The following is a 26219-nucleotide window of genomic DNA, read 5'->3' as shown; positions in this document are numbered from 1 at the left end:
ATTTATAAAGAAATGTATTGGCTTGCGGCTCTGAAGACTGGGAAGTCCAAGACTGAGGAGCTGCATCTGGAGAGGGCCTTCTTGCTACATCATCAAGTGGCAAGAGGCCGCACCCAAGAGAGCAAGAAGGGCCAGACTTCCTTCGATAACAAAGTCACCACCATGGTATCAGCATAAATCCATTTATGAGGGCAGAGGCCTCATGACCTAATCACCTCATAAAGGTCCCGCCCCTCAACACAGTAGCACTGAGGACTATGTTTCCAACACATGAGCTCTGGGGAACACATTGAAGATGTAGGAATGCTCTTGCAGGGAAGCAGCCCTAGGGAAAAGAGGGCACCAAAGACATGATAGGAAGGAGAGCCTGACAGAATGACTCACTGACTTTCAGTAAAAGAGCTCTAAGTGATTTTTGGCACATTTCTTGGAAAGAATCCAAAAACGGAGTGATGCCATAATAAAAAATTCTTTCCAGCCGGGCTCGGTGGCTCAGCCTGTAATCCCAGCACTTTAGGAGGCTGAGGTGAGTGGATTGCCTGAGCCTGCGGGTTTGAAACCCACCTGGGCAACATGGTGAGACCTCATCTCTACAATAAATCAAAAAGTAGCCGGGCACGGTAGTGCACGCCTATAGTTCCAGCTACTTGGAAGGCTGAGGCGGAAGGATCACCGGAGCCCAGCAGGTCAAGGCCGCGGTGGTTGGGAGTGGCCACTGCACTCCAGTCTGGGCGACAGAGTGAGACTCCAAACTCAAAAAACAAAAACAAAAAAACAAAAAAACCCCACCTCTTTCCAATTCCACATAATTTTGTGAATCTGGCTCCTAACTCATACCCAGATTAAAATAAAAAATAGGAATAGTATTGATGGCAACTCCTATTCCCTAGGGATTAATAATATCAGCACATACAAGAATATAAATTTTAAAATCCATCTTGATAAACTCTCCATATTCAAATAGTTTTCAAATTTTTAATGTACTTGTGTGGCTTTGATCAATTAGGTCTAATAACTGTAATGACAACTTTAGCCAGAAGAAATAACACTTCAGAGTTTAATTTCTCATGGCCATTCAAGGTTTATAGTCACAAGAAATTAAATATTAAAACTGGAATTTAAGCGCATATTTTTGTTACAAGAAATACGATGTGGCAATCATTAAAAGACAGTAAGGCCCAGAAATGAATTGCATGTGTGGCTTAACACTGTGGGGAAGGTGAGATGGAGACAGGAACTCGAGGAGAAAGAACAGTCTAAAATTTCTGGCTGAAACGTGTCCTTGTGTTTTCCAAGGATGAGTTTTAACAGTGCTCAGAAAAGTGTGGCGCTCTATGGAAACCTCCAACCACATCCTCTGCAACTACTTAAAGGCAATAAAAAAAGATGATGTCAACTTAAAAGTGTGCAAAGGGACATGTTTTCAGATTTCTCTTTAGGGCATGTAAACCAAGGGGTTTGAAGACCAAAGTCCAAGTCAGCAGTGACGGCCACCAAGGTGACCGCCCATATTTCACCTTCATCCAGAGACTCTCAACCATGCTTGCAGTCCTGCTTGCAGTCCCTTGGGAGCACCAAGAAGACACATCCTCTCCCTTCTTCTGATCTAAATCCTGATTAATGTGGGAACTGCAGTCAGTGTGAATAGAGGACATACTGAAGATCAAAGATGTCACTGGCCCACTCAATTGCTTAGTGGCCTAGTGCAATCGGTTTCCCCTTTCTGGGCCTGTTTCCTCAACTTCAAGGAATGCTGGATCAAATGTTAAAAACGCACATTCAAAAGCACCATCTTACCCTAAACGTTTATGACCCTGAATGTCCCACCCAGATACCACATTTGTAGACTCTTCGCTGCTTTTCCATACCATAATCTCCTGTGCTTTCCCTACCCTACTCCAACCAGAATGAGTGGATGAGACCTAATGTTCTATAGATCTTGTGTTCCTCTCACCCTGCCCCAAGCTACCTTGGCTACAGCTGAGCTGGGCCCCCAGAGGCCCCCATTAGAAAAGTATTCACTAAGTGCCAACTACCTGTGTGCCGGTCCTCAGGCACGAGGGATAGACACACATGAGTCCTGTTCCTGCTCTCCGTCTGGTGAGGCTGAGGAACTGCCAAATTCCAACTGCAAACCCAGTTACTCAGCCTGTAATCCCGCACCTTTGGGAGGCTGAGGTGAGTGGATTGCCTGAGCCCGCGGGTTCGAGACCCGCCTGGGCAGGCGAGACCTCATCTCTACAATAAATCAAAAAATTAGCCGGGCGTGGTAGCGCGCGCCTGTAATTCCGGCTACTCGGAAGGCTGAGGCGGAAGGATCGCCGGAGCCCAGCAGGTCGAGGCTGCGGTGGCCGGGAGCGGCCACTGCACTCCAGTCTGGGTGACAGAGTGAGACTCCAACTCAAAAAAAAAAAAAAAAAGCCTCCTGTGAGGGCACGGGGGAGGCACACTCTGCTGTCTTGGCAGAGTGGGAAGCTTCAGGAGATGCTAGAACTGGCCTTGAATAAGTGGGCAGACTGGAAGAAGCAGACACACTCCTAGCACAAAGAGGTGGATGAGGGCAGGGGGCGTAGGAGGCCTGGGCACACGGGGAGGAGCGTGGTGTGGGTGGAAACAGGGCTGGGATTGAGCCAAGAGAAGGGACAGACCGTGGGCTTCAGTTATCCTGGAAGCAGTGGAGTAGGAATGTTCAGCCATGAAGAGTACAGCCTGGATAAGAGGTGCCTTCACGCTCAGGTGAGATGACCAAGGGCAAATGAAGGGAAACATTGTGGAGATGGTTCAACAGAGGAGTCAAGGGCGACTCCCCAGGGTCCTGCTGTCCGGCCTCAAGAGCATTAGAGGAGGAAGAGCAGGTGCAGGGAGGCAAGACATTCCGTTCCCGTGCAAACACAGTAGTCAGCTCTGGCAATTAGCCACTGCAGAGCATGAACCTGGGGCTCAGGTTACACAAAGGCTTGAGGTGGGAGTTTATGCAGCACATCACAATGTTACCAAAGGAACAGGCCACCTTGAGCGTGGGCTCCAGAACTAGCTATTATTATATTATTATCATCATCATTATCATCATCATCATCATCACTTTGAGCTGGAGTCTCACTCCGTCGCCCAGACTGGAGTGCAGTGGCACACTCCTGGTCACCACAGCCTCGACCCACTGGGCTCTGTCAATCCTTCCGCCTCAGTCTTCCAAGTAGCCAGAACTACAGGCGCAAGCTACCATGCCCGGCTAATTTTTGATTTACTGTAGAGACGAGGTCTCGCCAAGCTGCCCAGGCGGGTCTCAAACCCACGGGCTCAGGTAATCCACTCTCCTCAGCATCCTCAAGTGCTGGGATTACAGGTTGAGCCAACGAGCCCAGCCCAGAGCTAGCTATTAAACAAACCCAAGTCTGTTTGAATGCCTTCTTCCTGGTCTGCGGAGATGCAAGACCTTGCACGGTAGGTAGTATAAGAAGCATTTCCGTTTCAAAGTCCATGAAGGGGCAGCCTGGATTGGAGAAAAAGAACTGAAGTTGTTAGACTTAGGTCTCCAACACTGACCTTTTGAAAACATACTTTAAAAACAAAGTAAGAGCTGGGTGTGATGGTGCACATCTATAGTCCCAGCTACTCGAGAGGCTGAGATGGGAGGATCATTTGAGCTCAAGAGTTAGAGGCTGTAGTGAGCTATGATAGTGCCACTGCACTCCAGCCTGAGTGACAGCAAGACCTATCTCTTTAAAAAAAAAAAAAAAAAAAAGACCCTGGCTAAAGTATTGATAAAATTCCCTTTACATTTAGGGAGATTACAGTTCTATTGTTAAGAAACTGAATCTGGGAGGTTTTTGTTGATCCCTTTGGGTTAGTACTGGCTAATGGTAAGCCGCTTTATTTTTATTTTTGAGTCAGAGTCTCACTCTGTAACCCAGGCTGGAGTGCAGTGGCATGCTCACAGCCACCACAGCCTCGAACTGCCGAGCTCAGGTGATGCTTCCGTCTTAGCCTTCCAAGTAGCTGGAACTACAGGTGTGCGCCTCCACGCCCGCCTAATTTATTTATTGTTGAAACGATGTCTCACCATGTTGCCCAGGCTGGTCTCGAACTCCCGGACTCAAGCAATCCTCTCGCCTCCGCCTCCCCAAATGCTAGAGTTACAGGTGTGAGGCACCGTCCCTAGCCATGGTGAGGCCACTTTAAAGCTTTGAATCTAAAATCAGCATGCAGACAAAACCCAAAAAACTCTTTTTTGCATAGGTCTGCGATAGATGTGGTCTTGCAACAGATCTCAAATGAGACAATGCAGGGTTCTAGCTGACCACAAATCCACTGAGTCCACCTATAATCAGTAACACTGGGAAGAGAAAGGTAACACTACCCTGATCTCCAGGAATATTCAGTGGTTGTAGATGAACATAAGGAAAAAGGAGAGGTGACTTCTGCCCTAAGGCAACCCCTATTCGAGCAGAGGAGATACATCTTTTCTTTTTTCCTATCCTTGCTCCACTAATACAAAAAACAGCCCTCAGAAGTCCAACAGCTGCCAGTCATGCACAGGAAAGAGGCCAGGCAGAGCCCTGAGCAGATGGGCGAGTGATTTCTCAGTGTGTTGATACACCTCCTAGCAACGGGGACTGCATGGCTTGTTTTCCTGTGACAAGGCCTTCGAGCAGCATGAAGCCAGCAGTGGGTTATTCAAGTTGACCAGCCCCAGCTCGGCCTTCCTGGAGGCCTGAATACCTGAGGCTCAGACTCAGGACTACCTCTCCGACACATGCTGCTCCCTCCAATAGCACAAATGCTCCGTGAGGAGCGCTGGGGTTACCCAGCGCCACTGCTCTCCCAGTTCTTGGAGCTCCTTCTGTGCACGGATGGAGGCTGACAGGCACTGGCCGATGGGTCTGTGAGAGCAGCACGTCACTCCCCAGCTGGGCTGCTCACGGCTGCTGGGTCGTGGCCCAGATGTTATGTCAAGACAGGAAGCCAGGGACTTGGCTCATACATGGAAGAGACGTCCTGCATAGACTTCCCCAGGAGGCGCCACTGGCTTCCTGGACGTCCTCCTCTGATGAATGCCCAACCTCCTCCAGTAACTCAGTCTTCATTGTTAGGTCTCAGAGCTCTGCGTTCAACCCTCATCACATCCAGATCACAACACTCAGCATGGAAAGACGCAGAGCTTGAAAGCTCCATCCTCACCTTGTGGTAAGAACCCCACGCCTGAGAAATGGGGCTTTCCAGGATTTGTACATGTGTGGCACTCATAGATGAAGCAGCCCTGCCGAGATTCATCCAGATGTACCCTAAGTTAACATTTTGTAAAAGTTGCCACTTAAAGGGATTCTACAGTTTATCATTCGACAGGTAATTTTAGCTGAAGTTCTGGTAGCTGCAAACTAGGGGAAAAAAATCAGCTTGTTTTATTTGGTGAGCGTCACAGGACTTCCAATGTCACCACAGCGAGCTGCAAGCTACCAACATATTACCAAGTGTCATGACAGGAAGAGATGAGACTTTGTGAGGGGACAGAGCTTTGGCTCCACAGTCTGGGCCAGTCCTTTACCCATAGGGTGTTCCTGATTTCATTCCACATTCACAGCTACCAGCAGTGACGTTCTGGTGATGATCCCCTTCTTACAGATGAAGATTCTGAGCCAAGTTGCACAGGCTTTGCACCAGGTCTCTTCCCAGTGCTTCTCTACCCATTTGGTCTCACTTTCTTCTGCCAGTGGCTCTTCAAACTGTACTATGCCTCCTAATAACCATGGGATGGTGGGGGTGGGAGTTCTTAAAATACAGCATTATTTTCTCCCTTCTGAGCTTCAGGTCTGGGGCAGGGTCTAAGAATTATGCTCTTCGTGGGGTCACACATTAATGTGGTCCAAACAAGCTTTGCAATGAAGAAACATTGACTTAGCAACCGTTAAGAGCAGTTCCTAAATATACCTCTCCCCTTTCTCCCAATCCTACACTTTCTAACAAATTCTTGGATGCTGCTGCTGCCACTGGTCCTAGAACCACACCAAGACAACCACTGCCTGTGCCTAGATTAGCACTAGCGGCAAAAGGGCAACAGTGAGGTTCTTTCCTAGCCCGCCACTACACAACCATGTGACCTTGAACAGGGCATTTACTCCAGGGAAGACTAGAGCTTCAAATCCCGGGCACCACCTTGCTTTCTCTCGTTTTTCCCCTGGAGCTTGTAGTCGCTCCATAATGTCTAGAGACAAAAAAAAGCACATGGTATCTCCAGATTTTGCAAGCAGCAAAAATCCCCCTATTAGGTTCAATATTTCTGGGTGACAATGCACATTTAAATTTGACTTTATAGAAGGCTCTGACAACCACTCTGAGCGAACTTAATATATTCCTGATGCCCAGTCATAAATATAGAACGTTTTCCTCTAAGGACAGAAACTGAAGGGAGACTGGGGCATTTAAGTAGACATGAAATTATTTTTCCCATGGGGCAAGCTGTCAGGAATAGTACTTGGCAGAGGGCTTGGCTTGGTCCAAGGGCAGGAGGGGTAATTTGTTTTGACTTCCTACTGCTGACCAGCCACCCATCCTACTCTCCCCAGAACACACGCCCCTGGAGGGAGCTTATGCTTGCTGGTTGAACTTTCTCACAGCTGCTCCTCCTCTACCCCAACAATGAAGTCACTCTGATCACATGGTTCTCATTCTGCGATCTCCTCCCCCGTGGCCATGCAAGATTGGCAGAACAACCAATAAACTATACCATTAACTACAGCCATGGCTGTGGGGCCTCCTTCCTCACTTCAACTTTTGTTAAAGATGTTTGTGACTGAGGGCACACTCACATGGCTGTGCAACCGAATGGCTACTCTGTTGGTTGAAATGACTCACGTGGGTGTTTTGCTGTCATTCCTCCAATGTTGATTTCCTCAAGGCGAGGTCAGTCTTCACTACCTGGCGAAATCTTACCTACACTTACTTCTATATGCAATTCTCTGGTTTCCCTTTACAATGATAGTACACTGTCACCCCTAAGTACCCAAAAGAATAACACCGTGCTGGCACTTCTGGGACTCAGTAAATGCTCCTTGGTTGCCAAAGTCAATTAACCCGTTTGTACAGAATCTGCGCTTCTCTCTTAAGCTAAAACAAAACAAAAAAACTTTGCCAACAAAGACTCAAGAAGCAATAACTTACACATTATTCCCATTCTGCAGGGGGGACAGTGTGGCCAGTGATGTTAAAAGTTGTGCAAAATAGTTACTTTTGCTTTTTTCTTTTTGGTGGCACATAAAGAACTAGAGGCTGTTTACCGTTGCTACTGTCTAAATCTAGACTAAAACATCACGCTCTTCGTGGGGGTCACATTAACATAGTACAAACTTCACAGTGAAAAAATATTGACTGAGCAACTGTTAAGAGCAGTTTCTAAAAATACCCACCTCTTTCCTCCCAATCCTAAGCATCTCACTCAGCGCTGGCTCCCCATGACTGGTGCCATTGTCACTGGCAAACAGAGCCAAAACTGGATGCCTGAAATCCATTGTTTCCAAGAGTTATCCAAACTGTTTTACTTCTCTGAATTAGTAGCACTGCAGACTTAGTATGGTAATGTTGTGAAAAGGCTACATTTTTGTACTTAAGACATTCTGCTGCATAAATGACAGGCTGTTCTAAGAGCACACAGAAGCTGGCTGTGGTGGCTCCTGCCTGTTAATCCCAGCACTTTGGGAGGATGAAGCCACAGGACTTGCCTGAGCCCAGGAGTTTGAGACTAGCCTGGACAACATGGCGAGACATCTCAATAAACTTAAAAAATTTAGCTGGGCATGGTGGTGCGTGCCTGCAGTCCCAGCTACTTGGAAGGCTGAGGCGTAAAGATGGCCTGAGCCCAGCAGGTCGAATACATGTTAGTCCTGAGTGTGCCACTGCAACCCAGGCTGGGTAACAGTGAGACTGGCTCAAAACACAAACTATGAGAAAGACACCCTTTCAGTGAAGACACTGGTTTATTAGAAGTCTAAATAAACCCAGGTGCATGAAAATGCTCCAAAACTGTAAATAAAATGTTCATAAACACAAGCAAAAAGAACTTGGTCCATCTTGGTCTTTAGAAGCAGACTGCTAATCTTATGAATGCATTCCCTTCTTGATCAGTAGATATGGAGAATGTAGCCTGAGGTCACCCAATGCCTAACTTTAGTAGTTTACGGTTGATTTACTTTTTTCCCATTTTTAATAAGCTGTTATGCAGCAAAACTGGCTGACATTTTCCTTTTTGCTCCCATCAACACACAGGTGAAGTACTCATAACTCAGGAAAGGCTGGCGCAATATAAAAGAACTGCTATGGCTTAAGTGGTGTCGGTAGATTTTTTGAAGAATGTGGGAAAGTACTATCTGGCCTGGGTTCTAGTGTTGGTTGGGGAATTTGATCACATCAGCACATCACTCTGGGCTTCATTTTCATTAACTCATCTCCAAGAGGCTGAAGAAAGTGAGTTCTAGACTGTGGTTTAAACACAGATTCCATTAATGAGGCAGGACATGACCAAGCAGGCCAACAGGAACATCAGTAGAAAGCCTAGTGATGTGTCCTTCCTCTCCTGGGCCTGAGTGTGTGCAACAACGCTCTTGCGCAACCTGTAAGGCTCACACAATGACTCTCGCAATAGTACACACGAAGCCTCGCCCTGCCCCTGACTTCCTTTAAGATGCATCCCCACACGTTTTCACAGAAGGCCCTCACTCTACATGCCTCTCCCCACCCCGAAACCTACTTCATTAACAGCTTTTTGTGTGTGGTATGGCACTCAGTTCCCACCTGGTCAAAATAGTGAATAACTCATGACTAGACTGAAGCATCACCATAAAAGAATCCCCAGACTCATTAAAATTAAAAATACTAAAAAAACAAAAACAAAAAACCTCTACAATCTTGAGATTAACAAGTCTAAGTAATTCAGATAAGCCTATCCCATGTTAAACCAATTGACACATTTTATGAGATTATTTTGCCATTTTCTCAAAAATCCTGAACAATTAAATAAACCTGTATTCCTCAACCAGGAATCTGATGTATATCAAATGGTACACTAGGAAATGCTAAAATGAAACCACCAGCTTACCCAAACATTTGACTTTAGCCTCTGTAAAGTCTGACTGGAACGTGGGTAGACACTATTCACCGACCTTGCTTTCTAAAGTGCCTAGATCTTACAAGTTCAAAATGCTACAAGAATGAAAATATTTTATATATATAGTTTAAGACAGGTACAGAAATTACTAACTTGCTTATTACAGATCGGCTGTGCCCAGCCAAGCTTGAGAAGTAGGGAATGGAAACAACATAACCCACCATTTTCTAACCCTCAAAATTTTAGAGGCAAATTCAGCAGACTCCACTTTACAGTCAATTTAATTTTGATACTAAAGACTATACAATGCATCCAAGGTGAAAATAGCTGCAACTTAGTTGCAGATCTTAGAAATCTTAGCTTCCCAGCCTTCTGGCCTTTAAAAAAATGTTTCCCCTAAGATCCCTAAAATCCAATCATTATGAGTTTTGCCACCCTACTTGACACATACCTGCGATGGAAGATACACAGACAATACTTAACTACTTCACAAGAAGAAGGCTAAACGCCTGCTCAAGAATCACAGGGAACATAACCAGCTCCTTCCAGCGCTTTGTAGCCCAGCGCGCTAACGGAGACAGGACTTGATGCCTGACACCAGGCAGGCACGCGCACACATGGAAAGCACTCAGGATGGCAGGAGACGAGGAATACGCAACAGATGATGACTAATGACATCTATCTCCGGGCCCCTAGGGACAACAAAACAAGAGGAGCCTCCTGGTCTGCTGGCATGAAAGCCAGAGAAAGTCTGGCTCGGGCCCTGGTTTTACCCAGGCACACCGTGGGCTCTCACACCTTGCTTAAGCAGTTCTTTACCAAGATAGAAATGAGAGACTGTTGCTCAACACTGTTATGAGGATCAAGAAGATGCATGGAAATGTTCTGGAAACTCTAGACTGCAAAATGGTGATTTTTCTAGCAGTCCCTTTTACTCTCGTTAGATGACATTCTAATCCCAGTTAGAGCTTTCCCTTCTCTCCGCTTAAAATCAATAAAGAATCATGAACATAAAATGTTGCCATCATTATATGTTCTGTGATAATGTAATCAAGATTTAGCAAGCAGGAACCCTTCAAGTGGCTCCCACTGTTTGACGCTCATCCACCTTTTTGACATTTCCTTTCTGGCCCAATAGGATGTTCAGATTTAACCTGTATTTCTCTGGCCCAGCCCTGAAAACAGACATTTCTCCAGGAGTCATGAGTCCTAAGCTGTCAGCTGTTTCAGTCAGCCAGCTACTCTAATAGCTCTTTCACTGCTTGACATTTTTATTAACTCCACTTTTACTAGTCCAAGTCATTTCAGAAAACAAATTATTTCATTTAAACACTATACTGTTTGATGATTAAACACAAATGCTTGGCCTGTTTAGGTCAATTCACACTTGGTTCATTGCCATCTTTGGAAGCTGAGCCCAGGAGGACAAGAGTATATGGTGAACCATGGTTGTGCCACTGCATTCCAGCCTGGGTACCAGAGGAATCTCAACTCAAAAAGTGGTATGCTGTGGTAATAAAAATTGTCATTAAGTAAACAAAAATTTTTTAAGGGGGGAAAAAAATCCCCCAAATGCTATAAGCAATGACTACGTGTTCAAAGTACAGTCTCACGTCTCTCTCTAAAGAGCACAATAGGGAACACGCATGTAACTATTCACAACACTTCCTCACATCTTGACGACAAAGTTGCAGTTATCACCATTTAAAGACTGGCAAAGAAAACCTGGCGTATTGCTTTATACCGGTTTTACTCAGAAAGAGCCAAACTAACTTTTCAGCTGAGCTAAAAATGTCTATGCCAGCCCTCCGTAGATTTCCCTTGGCTCATTCTAGTGAAGAGTTACGGCGTCTTGATATTTCAGTAAACTTAAAGGAAAACTAGCTCATCGGCTTAGGTTCTAAAATCTTTTCGTTTGGTATTTTGATTATAACGCTTAAAATTAAGCTTATGTTTACAGTATGCTCTGATTGAAACATTCATAGTTCCACAAGGACTAGCAGAAATAGGAAAAGCTCTTATCTGTTGAAGGAAAATTACAGTAAAGGGCAAACCTCCAAATATCCACTTGTAGGCCATAAGAGTATAAGCACAACCATATGGGAGGAGATAACCAGCCTCTCCCCTTCATATATATTCTTTTTTATTTCTTGTTATACCTTCCCAAAACAGAGACATTCAACAGTAGTTAGAATGGCCATCTCCCAACATTTAAAAAAACTGCACCCCCCAACGGGTGAACAAAGTAAAGAGCAGTAACCTAGAGTTCAGCCGAGTAAGCCACTGTGGAGCCTTAGTGGTGAGGTCTTCCAATTTTGAGTGATGCGTCTTCAACTTGTATCATCATTTTAGTGGAAAAACATAATTTAATTTTGGTGAAATGAGATTCATCTCCCGACAGGATTAGTAACAGCATTCAATGAATTTCACATTCTTCTTTTGTGAACTGTGAAGAAAATGAATGGCAGCTAGAAGGTCAATGGGATTCCAGCTCCAGCTGCAGATGGAAGGACGAGGACCAGGACAAGACACCTATATTTGGATTTACAAAGCTAACAGTAGTTTTAAATCTGCAACATAATTACAGACCAACTACACCACAACCTTTTCAAATGGCAAAAATACAAAAAAGTGTTACAAAAATATTTCAGAAAAAGTGCATAGTCTAAGTGCATAGTAAATAAAAGCACTGAAAAAATATCTTGCTAGAGGGAGTTCAGCTTGGAAGTTATTGCCAAAGCTAAACATTTTTATTTTACACAAACTATACTCAAAAATAGCTTTATGAGACTGATTTCTGGCTAAAAGTATCAAAGGGTTTATTAGTCAAGAAACAAATACCTTAACTGACAAGGGTGGATAGAAAAGAAACAAAGAAGCTGCCTACCCCAAAAGTTCAGACTTAGATTTCTTCAGAATTACGGTACTAATATCCCTTAATGGTAGAATGTGGTAATCATGGAGTTAATTATTGCTAAAGTAGTTTTCAAATAAAAAAAAAAACAAAACCAAATTAAACCTGAAACAATCTGACCAAACATGTGTCAATTTACAATTCCAAGCTTATGTTACAAAATACCTACATTTACATAATAGGCGCCCCACAGCATTTCCAGACAAATGTTCTTTTAATTTTCCCCCCCCGACATGCTATTAATGAATAAATTACACTATGTAAAGAATTATCAACAAATTTTTCTTTCCCTTGGGTCAGAGAAAATGGAAAGCACGTGCAAATAAGATTGAGAGGAGGCACACGTGCAACAACCTGGGGAAGCAGGAAGAGGTGGGAGAGTCAAGGATCCTGGAACCTCACAGATGGAACCTCACAGAGATGCGCTCCAAGAGTCAATTATTATAGCCTTTCACAAGTTATTTTAAAGAAAATCGTCTTGTAGTCAAACCCTTTAATGCTTTCATTCTTACTCAAAATCAGTCCAGCTGCTAGTCAGCAGGCAGGAGCTCCAATACCAAGTTCTGGCAGCTGCAGTACTAGATGCTGTGCCTGCAAGTCATTAAAAAAAGAGAAATGAAAGTAGGCCTTCCCCCTTCAGAGCAAAGAATTACCTTAAAATAAGAAAAATTGAGAAAAAGTTCTAACGCTAAAATCTAAAATGACTTGCAAAGGAATATCATGTAACAAATGGCTTAAAGTGGTCTATCAAAAAATTGGGGAGATTTTATTTCTTAGCAATTCAGCAAGGCATTTGTTTTGTTTAAAAAAAAAAACCTCATTTCCTTACAGAAACAGTTTTTAGTTTTTAATGAACTTGTAAACAAAAAGCTCCCATTTCAAAATAAAAACAAAATCCCAGATCATATAGATGTTTACAGTGATTACATTTATCTAAGCAACATACATACATGTTCCATTGTAAGATGTTAACTAAATCTCTGTGACAAATATGCTTTTTTCTTTAATACCAAGAACATTATAGAGTTAATGCAGAGTCCTAAGGATAATCTAGTAGTCACTAAGTTTGTCTTAAGTCTTCACTTTAGATGCTGTGATTTCTAGCACAGGTAAGCAGGCAGAGTCTTCCATATGCTCAAACACTGGAATCTTTGGTTGCTACCTTATCAGCTGGCTTGCAAACCAGAAGCCAGCCATTTTGAGAATGTTTTAAGTGAACAACTTGCAAACCCCAAGGATGGAAAAACCCTAAGAACGCACAATTGTGAGCATTTACAACCATCACAACTGTGGCTGAAGACTGTTCATGCCGTTCTTCTGAAATGAGATCTCAAAGCAGTATAGTTCAAAATAAAAGGTTTTAACAAAAAATTGGCATATGCACAATTTCTCCACCCATTTGCATGTGTCAACCATTTAGTTAACTTTTCCACTTGAAAAAATGCAATAGAAAACCGGACACCATGTTTCACTATCTCAGTTAATATTCACAATTACAGCGGCTACAACTCGGGATACAGCATCACCAGTGCTGCCCAGAGTCAGTTTATACTGAAATTAAGTTCTTTACACCAAGTGAATGGTTGTCCACAACCACTGGCTAGTGTACATATGAACTAAAATTTCTAGATTTGGGGAGAAACAAATGCTGCTCCGATCATCTGCTCTGCTTCTTCTGTTCCTCAATTCATGCTTAGAAACCTGGCAAAAAAAAAAATAAATAAGTAAAATAAAAACAAAAAAAGTTAAAATTCCAGGATAAAAAATTTTTCAAACTTTATCCCAAAATATGAAAATTGGGTGGAACTGGGCCAATAATACTTTAAAATGGTTAGTTTCATTTTTTATTATTTTATTTTCATCTATTTAAAAACCACTAGCTCAACTTTTTAAAACAGAAAAACAGGAATCTATAATTAACACATTTTCCTGTTTTGAACAACTCTAGGAAGGAGTGGTGTCAAGTGAATGAAAGCCTCCCAGTACACAATCCTCAAATTACTAGTATTCAAATGAGCATTCTATTCACTTCTGTATTTTTAGTACCCAGAACACATTGTGCATTTCAACACTTGCCCAGAGAATAAAGCTTAGATTCCCTTGTTCCAATAACTAAAGAGTACAATTTTAATCATCGTATGAGCAAACTTTTCTGCACATTATTTCTGATACAAGCGAGGAACGATAAACATTAGGAAAAAACGCAGTCAAGACGTAATTATCTGAACCACTCCCAGTAACACAGACCTGAGGAGGACAGGGTTTCTGTACCAGAACCTCAGATGGACTTTTGCATCCTTACTCCCACCAGCTGCATTAAAACGATTCAGTTTTGTCACTGATCTGACAATGCGAACAAGTCGCGCTGTTTTGGCTTTATCTACTTCTGAGCTGCTACATAAAGGCAAGTTTGACTACTAGACACCTTCGGGTGGCAACTCCTTTATCTATGGCTGCAGGCAGAGAAAAAGAAATATAAAATAGGCCCATCTCCCCGCAATAACCCCAACATGTCAAAAACACATTTCCTCTCACCTACAGTCATTCTGAGACAACAATATCTTTGTCTACCTCCTTCCAAATCCTCACAGATCTAATCCTAGCTCATTCTAGCACACTGTGATTTCTCCTCAGTGGCCACATTTTCAGTCATTATCTATTTATTTTCTTTCCCCTCTCAAACATTTAGTTGGGCCATCTCTTGTGGGTTTCATGTGATACTTATATTATTTACTTTTTATGCATATATGCCTTTGTTCTTGTTGAAAAATATTAAACATTTATGCATCACTTCTTGGTATTCTCTCACTTTTGTTAAGTACTAGCTTTTACATTTGAAGGCAGAAAGTCATCGTCATTCATTTAATAAATATACTGTGCTAAGCCCTGAGGACAAACATTTGAGTACGTTAATTCTGCCTCTCCAGTGCCTCGAGTAGGTGCATAATAGACCTTGTTGCCCAGGCACAAAGGGCCTAAGAAGCAAGTGCCAAAAAGAAAAGGTAACCAAACTTTGAGAATGTACTTTACTACAGGGATTATCTATTGGATGCATATTATTAAACAGAATTATCAAGATAAATTTAAAGGCTGTCAAATCAAATCTCTTATTAAAAAATCTAGTTATACTCTATGACTTAATTCCAATTTAAAAACAGGACAAAAGCCCGGGAATGGTGGCTCAGGTTTGTAATCTCAGTACTCTGGGATGCCAGAGTTTGAGATAATCCTAGGCAACACGGCAAGACCCCATCCTTACAAAAAAAATGAAAAAACTTAGAAGGTATGGTAATTCATGCAGACAGTTCCTACTTGGGACGCTGAGGTAGAAGGATCACATGAAGCCAGGAGTTGGAGGTTGCAGTGGGTTATGAACATGCCATTGCGCTCCACTCTGGTGACAGACCAAGACTTTGTCTCATAAAAATAAATTAAAATACAGAAGAATAGCCGGGCTCGGTGGCTCAGCCTGCAATCCCACGCCTTTGGGAGGCTGAGGTGAGTGCATTGCCTGACCCCGTGGGTTCGAGACCCACCTGGGCAGGCGAGACCTCATCTCTACAATAAATCAAAAAATTAGCCAGGCATGGTAGTGCACGCCTGTAGTTCCAGCTACTTGGAAGGTTGAGGTGGAAGGATCGCCGGAGCCCAGCGGGTCGAGGCTACTGCACTCCAGTCTGGGTGACAACTCAACCCCCCCCCCCAAAAAAACAGGAAAAGCAGCTATGCAGGTTAAGAAACTATGGAGTAATTAAACAGAAATAACCTTTATGCTATCAGGATTCGGTTTTAATTCCTGTAATTCTTCTTAAAAATGACTTTTAAAAGCGTGTTTGCACAACTACTAAAACTGTAAGCTTTTATCATAGTTTTCTTATGTAGTCATTATTATGGTGAATAATTTGATTGTTACAGTGAACACACCAAACGCCTTTCAAAGGGAAAAGCACCATCACCAACAAACTAAGCTCTACATTAGAACTATATCTGTTCATCATTTAATGTGATATTTGACGTATTGCTGGGTCACTTAATGATAACAACTGTTTAGAAACTGGTTAATGGCTAGCCTAAAAATATTCCGGGTAGAACACAGCAGCCAAAACCAGTTGTGACTCTTCGGATGGGTCAATAGTAGGATATTCCACCCAGGGATCAGCATTTCTCCAATGAAGTGTCCCAAGATGTTGATGAAGTCTGTTTAGGAAAAACCTCAACAGGAATATTCCGCAGGTATCCAACATCGGATCTTCAAGCACTGAGCACTCTTTGCCTGGTATGCGATAGTCCTTGGTTTTTATCTTGTGGATTGGTGACTTCTCCTGGTTTCCAAGAGTTCAAGAACCCATCTTCACTGTAACATCAGTTAAAATGAGGAATGAATGAATCCCTTTGTTCCTAAAAAAGAGAGGAGGCAGAAAAAGTTAAAAAAGAAATGGATGAATTTGATGATTCAGGAGTTAACAGCTACATTAAAATATTCTTTTCAAATGTGTAAAAGGAAAAAAAAAATGTTTTTACTTTTTTATATAACAAGGAGATTCTATCCCTCAAATCTAAAGTCTAAAGTGTATGTGTGTATTCTTTTTGCTTTGTTTATTTGGGATGGAGTTTTGCTACGTTGCTCAAGTTGGATTTGAACTCCTGGCTTCAAAAGATCCTACTGTCTCAGTCTGCCAAGTAGTGTGTAACTGTTCTTATTTGTAAACCAACTTCAGATGTCCCTGTCTAAAAGAACCAGAAACTAGTTCAAAGAAGTATTTATGTAGTAGTATGGCTCGCTTTTGATGGGCTTTTGAAATTTAGCATCCTTTCACAGTATAAGACATAGATTTTTAAGTCATTTTGCATGCCATATTCACTATGCATGCCATTAATTTTAAGTTATCCTATTTATAAGTTACCCTATAACATGTTTGTATGGTTTTTAAATGACACTGGCAGCATACAAAGTTAAAAAATTATAATAATCCTTTCTTTCCCTACAGAAATTTAAAAGGTATTACGTTGAAAAGATAAAAGGTCCAGGCTCGGTGGCTCAGTCTGTAATCCCAGAACTTTGGGAGGCTGAGGCGAGTGGATTGCCTGATCCCCATGGCTCTACAATAAATAAAAAAATTAGCCGGGCATGGTAGCACGCGCCTGTAGTTCCAGCTACTTGGAAGGTTGAGGCGGAAGGATCGGCAGAGCCCAGCAGGTTGACGCTGGGGTGGCCATGAGCGTGCCAGTGCACTCCAGCCTGGGAAACAGAATGAGATTCCAACTCAAAAACAAACAAAAAAAAGATAATTATTTTTTATTACAAATGAAATAACTGACAATTTCAGTATAGTAAGTATGCATCATTCCTGATGATCTGAATGCTTGCCTTCCCTATGACAAAATTCACTGTGCTATGCTACAGATTTCTGACACCAGTAAGTTTTTTTAAAATACCTGTTACAACGGATTCCTTCCCCAACTGGTAGATGGTCTGCATTAGACACCACTGAGTCACAGCAACAATGTATTCCTCTGGGTCTTCTGAAAGTTGTGATATCCTTCAGTCTAACAAGTTGCAAAGTTTGACAGGTCCAGCAGCCTTGGAGACTCTGGGGCTCCTGATGATCACAGACCAAGTGTTGCATGTGCATCTTCAATTTCTGTAGGGTCATTTAGTTCTTTTCTCTCCAGATTTACTGTCCACAGTGAAAAAAGCTGACAAAAAGTCAAGGTTTCAGCAGCAGATGCAGTTCCCTGGCACTTCTTTAGACTGAGTGAATTCAGAGCAGATCAGTCTCTCCAGATATTGCAAGATCTTCCCCTGTGATTTGGGTTACATTGCTGAGTGACCAGCACCATGCCTAGCAGCAATTGGTGGAGTCAGAAAAAGTTAAGCTAGACATCAATGGTAGGTGAATCCCCGTAACTACTGGAAGGTAATTCAGGGAAGGCCATGGACATGATAAATTAATGTGATGAAAAAGTATTTTCTAATCTCCTTTGAATGCCAACGATTTGATAGCCATCATATTATTAGCACAAAACAATGCTTTAGTATCTACGGCTAGAGTAGTGAACAGATGGGTTAGCTGATGAAGATTACAGCACACAATTAAATGAGCATCCACCTTCAGCTCTACCACCTTCTAAATTCTCCCCCACTGCTGCCCTCAATTAAATAAATAAATGATGAACTTAAATGGATTTTGAATATCCTAAAAATATTTATTTTTCCAGTTGGGCGGAAGGCTGAGGCGGAAAGATCGCCTGAGCCCAGCAGGTCGAGGCTGTGGTGGCCATGAGCATGCCACTGCACTCCAGCCTAGGCTACAAGAGCGCGACTTTGACTCAAAAAAATAAAAACACAAATTTATTTTTCCCTTTATTGCTTTTTGAATGTCTTGAAAAATACTTTTCTGGTAAGTACATATAGTTGAAGGGAGGAAAATGGATTTGGAAGTGTGTTGGGCTTGAATCTTAAGCAGTTTTCTCTTGAACATGAATAAAAAACAGTAATTATAATCTTGTGGTACTGGAGCATTAAAAGACTAGTACAGATTATTATAATGGGCATAAAGAGAAACGCCTTGTTTCTTTTGATAGGATTTAGAATACAGTATTTTAAATGGCAGAAAAGTAATTAAGACACAAGTCTGCCTAATACATAATAGGCTCACATTAGCTAAATAAACCAGAATTTGGACATTCTTGGTTAACTGCAAAAAAAAAAAAAAGCCCTATTATAATTTTGCATGAAGAGACATTAGCTATTTCTTCAAAAATAAATACATGACTGAATGCCACCATGCACCATTTGGAGAACAATGTATAAAATATATTTAAACGGACAGGCCATGTTTCCTGGCTTTGGCCCTCTCCCTTACATTGGGGAGGTGAATCTCCTCTTTCTCTCTCTCTCTCTAATTTACTTTCTAAATAAACTATGTTTTCTAATCTAAAATAAAAAAATTATTGAAAAAGCAGCTGAGTGCAGTGGCTTATGCTTAAATCCCAGCACTCTTGAAAGCCAAGGCAGGAGTACTGTTTGGGCCCAGAAGCTTGAGATCAGACCATAAGTGAGACCTCCTCTCTGCAAATATTATAAAAAAATTTAAAAATCGGCCTGGTGTGGTGGTGCATGCCTGTAGTCTCAGCTATTTGGGAGGCTCAGGAGTGAGCATCGCCTGAGCCCAGAAGGTTAAAGCTGCAGTGAGCGGTGATCATGCCACTACACTCTAGCCTGGACAATACAGTGAGCCCACAGCTCAAAAACAAAAACAAACCACCCTGTTTTCATCATTACTGAATGATCTTCATGGGATCAACAAATCAATGAGTTGCATGAGTTCTAAAATTAAAAAATGCACTATAGTGGACTCTCACATAAGAAACTGCTTTGCACACCCTTACTAGAGACTGGAATCAGGAACATCCTAATGCAGGTGCTTTCCAACTCCAGCCTTCTGAGGAGATTCTGTAGGGCTGCCCAAGGTATTGAGTAGAGCAGAGGGTGGGGGAACGGACTCCTCCTGCTCATTTTCATGCCACTCTCAGCCCAGCTGTGTTTCATGGTGTAAGATTTGTTGTGAGCACTAAGTCTGGTATCCAAAACAATGTAATTATTTTCAAGAATCCTGTTGCTTGTATTCTATAAAGTAGTATATTCAGTAGCAAGCAACATTTTGCTAGGAGTCAAACAAACTATAGTGCTTGGAAAAGCATCCCTGAAAATAATGAGTCAAAGATACATGATGTGTTTCATGAAAAGTCTGATTTTTCAGAATTCTGCAAATCCATATTTATGTAATAATTTGTATACCCACTATGTTTAATGATGCCAAAAAATTTTTTCATGAGACTTTAAGTTACTTTTAGGAAAAATAGCTACAAAACAAAGTAAGGATTTAACTTAAGTTTAATTACAATTTTTTTCCCACCAAGAAAACATACTAATTCAGTGGATCCAACTTCTCATCTTTAAGACCTGGATAAGGCAGAACAAAAATTCTGCTTTTTTATTGAGCAAGAGACACACATTAAACTAACAATGGAACTAGTTCAAATTAAGACAATTCTTTCTGAAGGCTGCTGAATGCCTGAAGTGAAATGTTCTAGGTCAGGAGAGATTTCAATCTAATTTTAGTTCTAGAAACGGCAACTCGTGATGATCCTATTATCCCAGCTACCTTTAGGTGAAAATTGGTTTCATTTAGTAAGAAAGGCAAATCCACTATAGCCGTCAAGGCGGCCTTACCTAAATAGTAGGACCCCTTTACAGTGCCACTAGCTGCCTACTGAATTATGAACATCTTAGCACTATGATCAGTTAATACAGTGATTAGTCCCAACTGTGATGCTGCAGGACAGCACTAGGCAAGCATATTTGTTACTGTGGGCTTAAATTTCACCATCTGAAAATATCTACATTAAATCTTCAACTTTGAATCTTCCCAAACATAGGAACATGAAAGGGAAACATAAGCTGCTGGGATAAGGATGACATCAGTTAATTATATTTCTTGAAAAGTATCCTCAGACTATAATCTATTTTAAATCACAAAATTGTTTAAAACACAACACTAAAAATGTAGACGAATCTATAAATGCCAGGCTCAGACTAAAGCAGTCATTCAGAAATCTAACAAATGAGAAACCAAAAACCAAACCTTACCTGCCAACCACTTCCAGGAAGTAGGCAGGTATCAGGAGGTAAGCCCCAGAAAGGGAAAAAGAAAATAAAACAGCATGAAAGTGGGAGTGGAACTGTATGGCAGCAGTGATCGAAAACTGAGCTGTGCCCAGCAGTTCTACTCCACACAAGCATTAGATGCCAGAGAAGACAGAAAATTGACTAGTAGTTTCCATGGCATTTGCCCCAATCATCTTCAATTTGCAAGGCCTAACTAACTGCAGACTTCAATTTCACACAAAACCCCTAGAGTCTGATGTTTGTAACATTCTAAAAAAAACAGCCAAAACCAGAGGAATCACGTTGAAATTAAGATCACATACAGTTAAATTTCAAGTAAGGAATTTATTTTTGTGACTAGGAGAGATGTGCGAAGCTTTGCAGTTATTTGAGCACTTAAGAGAGTAACTGAGATCCTCTTTGCGACTGAGAAGATAGACACTTTGGGGGTAATGCCAGACTCACCTCTTGAAATCAGATCACGTTCACAACTTTCCATTTTAAATGCTAAAGCATTAACATGCAAATAAACAATTCTTAACACTGTTAGTCAAAATAAATTCAAAATACCATGGCTAACCAGATTCATTATTAAAAATCAACAAGTGTTAGGTCTAGGATTTTGGACTGATTGATTATATTATATTCCCAACACCAAATATTTATTTTGGAAAAGAGTTAATGAATGAGTAAAAAAGATGCAGTTGTTAAAATGACCCAAAATCCCAAGAGAAATGATATAATATACACACATATATGTATATACAAATACATATACATATATATGAACAAGGACATTTGGGTTTAAAGTTAGTAGTCAAATTTTCCAAGGACGTCTTTTTTTAAAAACACGGAGCCAAATTTGTATGTATTTTAAGACCACCTCCTTGATCTAACACTGTTAGGAATGAATGAATTACCCAATTTTGTATTCAATTTTTTCCCTGTAACGTCACTTGGTTCTTGGCTACTAACCTTTCATGTTACTCTTGGTTTTGTCAGTTTGCTTGCCTGTGGGGGTTTGGGCCTGCTGGCCCTGCCCACTGGAAGAAGCGGCCTGCTGTGCTGCTTTCTGCTTTAACATTGTCCAATCAAATGTGTAGTCATACTGGTGGTTCAGGGTCCTGGAAGACAGAACATTCTTTATGTTAATCCTGTAACAGTACAATCCAGTTAAATAATCTCCTAACTTCAAGACAGTGAGGGCTTTTCTTTAGATTATAAATATTTCCTCAAAGGAACACAGTGGGTCCCGCCTGTAACCCCAACAGTTTGGGAGGCTGAGTCAGGATTGTTTGAATTTGAGACCAGCCTAGGAAACACAGTGAAACCTCATCCCTACAAAAAATAAAAATGGTAGCAGATGCCTGTAGTCCCAGCTACTCTACTCTGGAGTAGAGCTACTCTGGAGGCTAAGGTGGAAGGATTACTTGAGACCAGGAAGTTGAGGCTACTAAGAGCCGTGATTGTGCCACTGCACTCCACCCCGAGTAACAGAGTGAGACCTTGACTCAATTAAATAAAAGATTCCTCTCACTAATGGACTGATAACTATTAAGAAACTGTCCAGGGAAATAATTCCACTTTTTACATGTAACAACTGAGGAAAAATGACATCACCACTCTGTTGGATGTATTAAAGTAATAGCTACTCACAAATTTCCTTGAAAGGAGCAGGTAAATAGAAGTCAAAAAAGCACTCTGAAAAACTACAAACCTGAGTCAAGTTGCCAAATATATAGGAGGATATTCACAACAGGGGTACTTCTAGAAACAAATATGAGGGGGAATGAAACTGCAAGTCTATGAGATGCCTGTACTGGTGACTTGGAAAGACTTTTCAGGGCTAAAGGATTACCTCAATTTGTGTTCTCTTCCAATTGAGAGCTTGAGCCACATGTTCTCTGCTCTTCTTCTCTTGTTCAAAATTAATTCTGGCTTGCTCCCAAGGAACCCCAGTTTGGGACCGCCTACACACTACCAGACTCCATGACTATGTGATATTTTAATTACTTTTCTATTTGGTATTCAATAGGCTTTTATACCAAAGATGGAAAGTTCTAGGGGGCACTGACAGCCACTTATATCTAATGTGAACTACAATTACTTTGGAAAAGTCAGATTCTACTTTTTATTCCAATGCTCTCTTCTGCTGCAAACCAAACACCTCAAGTATATTTGCACTATAAAGAGAAAAATGTCAAATTAATCCCAAATAAATCAGTTTCTTAAGATCTGTATTCCTATTAGTTAGATCTGCATTACTACTTATCAGAAAGATATGCTAAATGGATTTAACCAATCCTCCTCACTGGAGTTTTTAATCTTAAAAATGCATTAAAAACCAACCTGAAAAGAATGCGGAATAGCTGCCTCAGATACATGTAATCCGGGGCTTCCTCAAAGCGTAGCCCACGACAATAGTTTAAGTACATGGCGAATTCTGCAGGAAACCCCTAGAGGTTCAAGGATTAAAACAAAATAAAAACCAAAAATTTTAGGATAGAAAAGTAAATGTATTTAAATACAAGCAAAAAATAAATTTGGGTAGAGTGTTTTACCACATTGTAGGCAGACATGAGAGGTAAGATAATTATGACTTGGTATCTTCATATATGTAAACAAAATTTCATCATTCTACCCATTCTATTATGTACAGTATCTTTTTATGCTAGCAGAGGAAATACATACCTTTTCCTCCAGCATTATGTTCTTAAATAATTCAGATACCCCATTTATTAAAATGTATTATTTATCAAAGTCTATTAATCCAACAGCAATAATGAACAAATGCCAAAAGAGGCCAGTAATACTTTCAGAACAAGACCATGAATGGCCACCTTTTCCCCATGCTCTAAAGCTGATTACATTTTACAAAAGTAATACTATACCCACTTAAACAAAAAGTAGAATCAACAAGAATGAAATCTACAAAGCAACCACTGTTAACATTTGTGATACGTATCAATCCAATGCTTTCTTCCTATGAATATATTAAGTTTTTCTGTGTATGTGCTTGTTATCATATTGCATATATAACCTATTCTACTCTTTTCCATTAAAATTCTATTGCAAACATCTTTCTATGTAATTTAATACCTCTTCATAAATCTGAATGGCTGCATAATATCCTACTTAGCAAATACACCATAATTAACTTGTTGCCTTTAAATATTTAGGTGGATTCTAATTTTTCTCTATTATTAATACTGTATGGACATTCATGGACATACAGTTTTTCTTCATTTGAAAAGACTCTCAAAGATGTATAAACATTTTTAAGGGTCTAGACTTTAGATGCCCAAAGAATTCTGCCACAAGCAACATAAAATGCAAAATATTAAAACAGCACAAACTACAAATCTAGAGCAAATACAAATGTGGAGTCAGGTAAGGTAAAAGGATTTCTCTTCCTACAACCTTACGATTGAGAAATTTCACACATCCTGGAGATAAGGCAGGATACAGTGGAAACCTTGCAGTACTTTTTATTGATTGTACTGGTGCAAACAACATTAATGTTTACAAAGTAGTCATGCTACTTCATTCACTGGGTAACAACCTGAAACTAAACTAATAAATATACATCTTTTAAAAACTTTTTTTTTTTTATTTTTTGAGTTGGAGTCTCACTCTGTCGCCCAGACTGGAGTGCAGTGGCCGCTTCCGGCCACCGCAGCCTCAACCTGCTGGGCTCCGGTGATCCTTCCGCCTCAGTCTTCCAAGTAGCCGGAATTACAGGCATGCGCTACCACGCCCGGCTGATTTTTGGATCTATTGTAGAGATGAGGTCTCGCTGCCCAGGCGGGTCTCAAACCCGCGGGCTCAGGCAATCCACTCACCTCAGTCTCCCAAAGGCGCGGGATTACAGGATGAGCCACCGAGCCCGGCTTTAAAAATTCTTAATAGAACTTTTAAATCACCTACATACATTCATCTCTATGTTGACGGGAAGCAGCATGACTATGAGACCGAGAACATTTTAACACTGCCAGGTTTCTCCCTAATTCTATCATTCAACTATTTAATATATCGTTTTCTAATGACTTTCAAGTTTATAATTCTTTTCTTGTCTAAAGGGGACCATCTGGACTTCTACATAAGAGATCGTGATTATTCATAACACAAATACTTCTTTCTCTATTCTAAACTCACTTGCCTTTCTATGAAGTTTGACGTTTCAGAGAAATGAATGATTGCAAATGTCTTCTATATTTCTTTATTGCTGGACAGTTGCTATTCTGGATTACTTGAATCTGTCTGCATATTTAACTATTCCTTTATGTACTAATTGCTTATATTCTTCTTCTCTGGCATTAGTCTTAAGGTAGAGAAAATATTTCTTAATTTCTCTCACAGGTTAATGAGGTTCTATCGGAAACATTTATTTATTTGTTTATTTTTTATTTTTGAGTTGGAGTCTCATTTTGTTGCCCAGGCTAGAGTACCGTACCACGCTCACAGCCACTGCAGCCTCGACCTGCTGGGCTCAGGCAATTCTTCCACCTCAACCTTCCAAATAGCTGGAACCACAGGCATGCACCACCACGCCCAGCTAATTTTTTGATTTACTGTAGAGACAAGGTCTGGCCAAGTTGCCCAGGGTGGTCTTGAACCCTGGGCTCAGGCAATCCTCTCATCTCCACCTCCCAAAGTGCTGGGATTATAGGCGTGAGCCACAGCACCCAGCACCTCCAATTTTTAATACAGTAGAAGGGCCCAAACAGACCAGAAACACAAAACACTTACGTGAAACAACCCCTCTACTCAAACCATTGTTAACAGGCAAAATGTAAATTTAAAATGGTAAACAGCTACCTAATAGGATGTGTAAATTCTAAGGCTGGCAAGTAAAATGTTTCTTTTTGTTCTTGGATTACTTCTCTCTCTTAACACTCACTATGCATATAATTACCTTACATAAAACCTCAACAGGAGTGGACATCTTCTTTTCACTAATCTTTTCATATTTTTGTTTCTTTGTTGCAGCCTGTGGAAAAGAATCAAATCACAAAGATATACTCAGTGCTACTGAAAAGAACCTTAGTTTAGCACACTTGGCACACACAAATACTTGTGAGATTCAAGGGGACTCTCTTCACCTAGAAAAAAAAAGATATCAAAAGTCCAACACAACTAAATACTTTATTCCTATTTATTTTTTACATGCGTTTCTACATTATAAACATAATTTTAGCTATAAGGAAAAGGTACATCTAACAGGAGCATGAAGATATGAGATTTAAGTAAAATTGGGTAGGGTTAAATTTGAAAAGCATTTTCATCTTTTTTTTTTTTTTTAAAGAGATAGGGTCTTGCTCTAGTTGCCCAGACTAGAGCGCAGCGGCTATTCCTAGGCTCATAATGTTCTGTGGTCTTCAACTCCCTGTCTCAAGCAATCTTTCCACCTTAGCCTTCGAAGTAGATGTATTAAAAAAAAAAAGATGTCTACCATTTAGTGACTTCAGTAACTGAGTTAACTGTGAAAGTCACAGTATTTGTCTGATGTAAAAATACTCATACGGGATAAAGCCACCCAC

General features: G+C 41.0%; 1 protein-coding gene across 7 annotated transcripts in view; it reads right to left on the bottom strand.

Annotated features, from left to right (window-relative positions):
* Positions 1–11217: 11217 nt before the first annotated feature.
* CSNK1A1 (casein kinase 1 alpha 1) overlaps positions 11218–26219 on the bottom strand; it is a 48902-nt gene continuing 33900 nt past the window's right edge. For 2 of the 7 annotated variants that reach the window (XM_008063370.1, XM_008063373.1), the window contains 4 exons: positions 25595–25669; positions 23029–23135; positions 21655–21803; positions 11218–13709 (listed from right to left, as the gene is read on the bottom strand). In XM_008063370.1, the coding sequence (XP_008061561.1) occupies positions 13702–13709; positions 21655–21803; positions 23029–23135; positions 25595–25669 (339 nt within the window). In that variant the 3' untranslated portion in view covers positions 11218–13701. Of the gene's footprint in view, positions 13710–17579; positions 17706–19798; positions 19975–21654; positions 21804–23028; positions 23136–25594; positions 25670–26219 lie in introns of those variants that run through there. The other 5 variants (XM_008063371.1, XM_008063374.1, XM_021715176.1 and 2 more) reach the window with 3 other exon arrangements.

The sequence above is a fragment of the Carlito syrichta genome, unplaced genomic scaffold (assembly GCF_000164805.1).
Source record: "Carlito syrichta isolate Samal-C Ts95f unplaced genomic scaffold, Tarsius_syrichta-2.0.1 Scaffold306783, whole genome shotgun sequence".
NCBI classification, from domain to species: Eukaryota; Metazoa; Chordata; class Mammalia; order Primates; family Tarsiidae; genus Carlito; species Carlito syrichta.
Note: the sequence above shows the minus strand (reverse complement) of the source record. Positions and strands in the feature narration are given on the sequence as shown.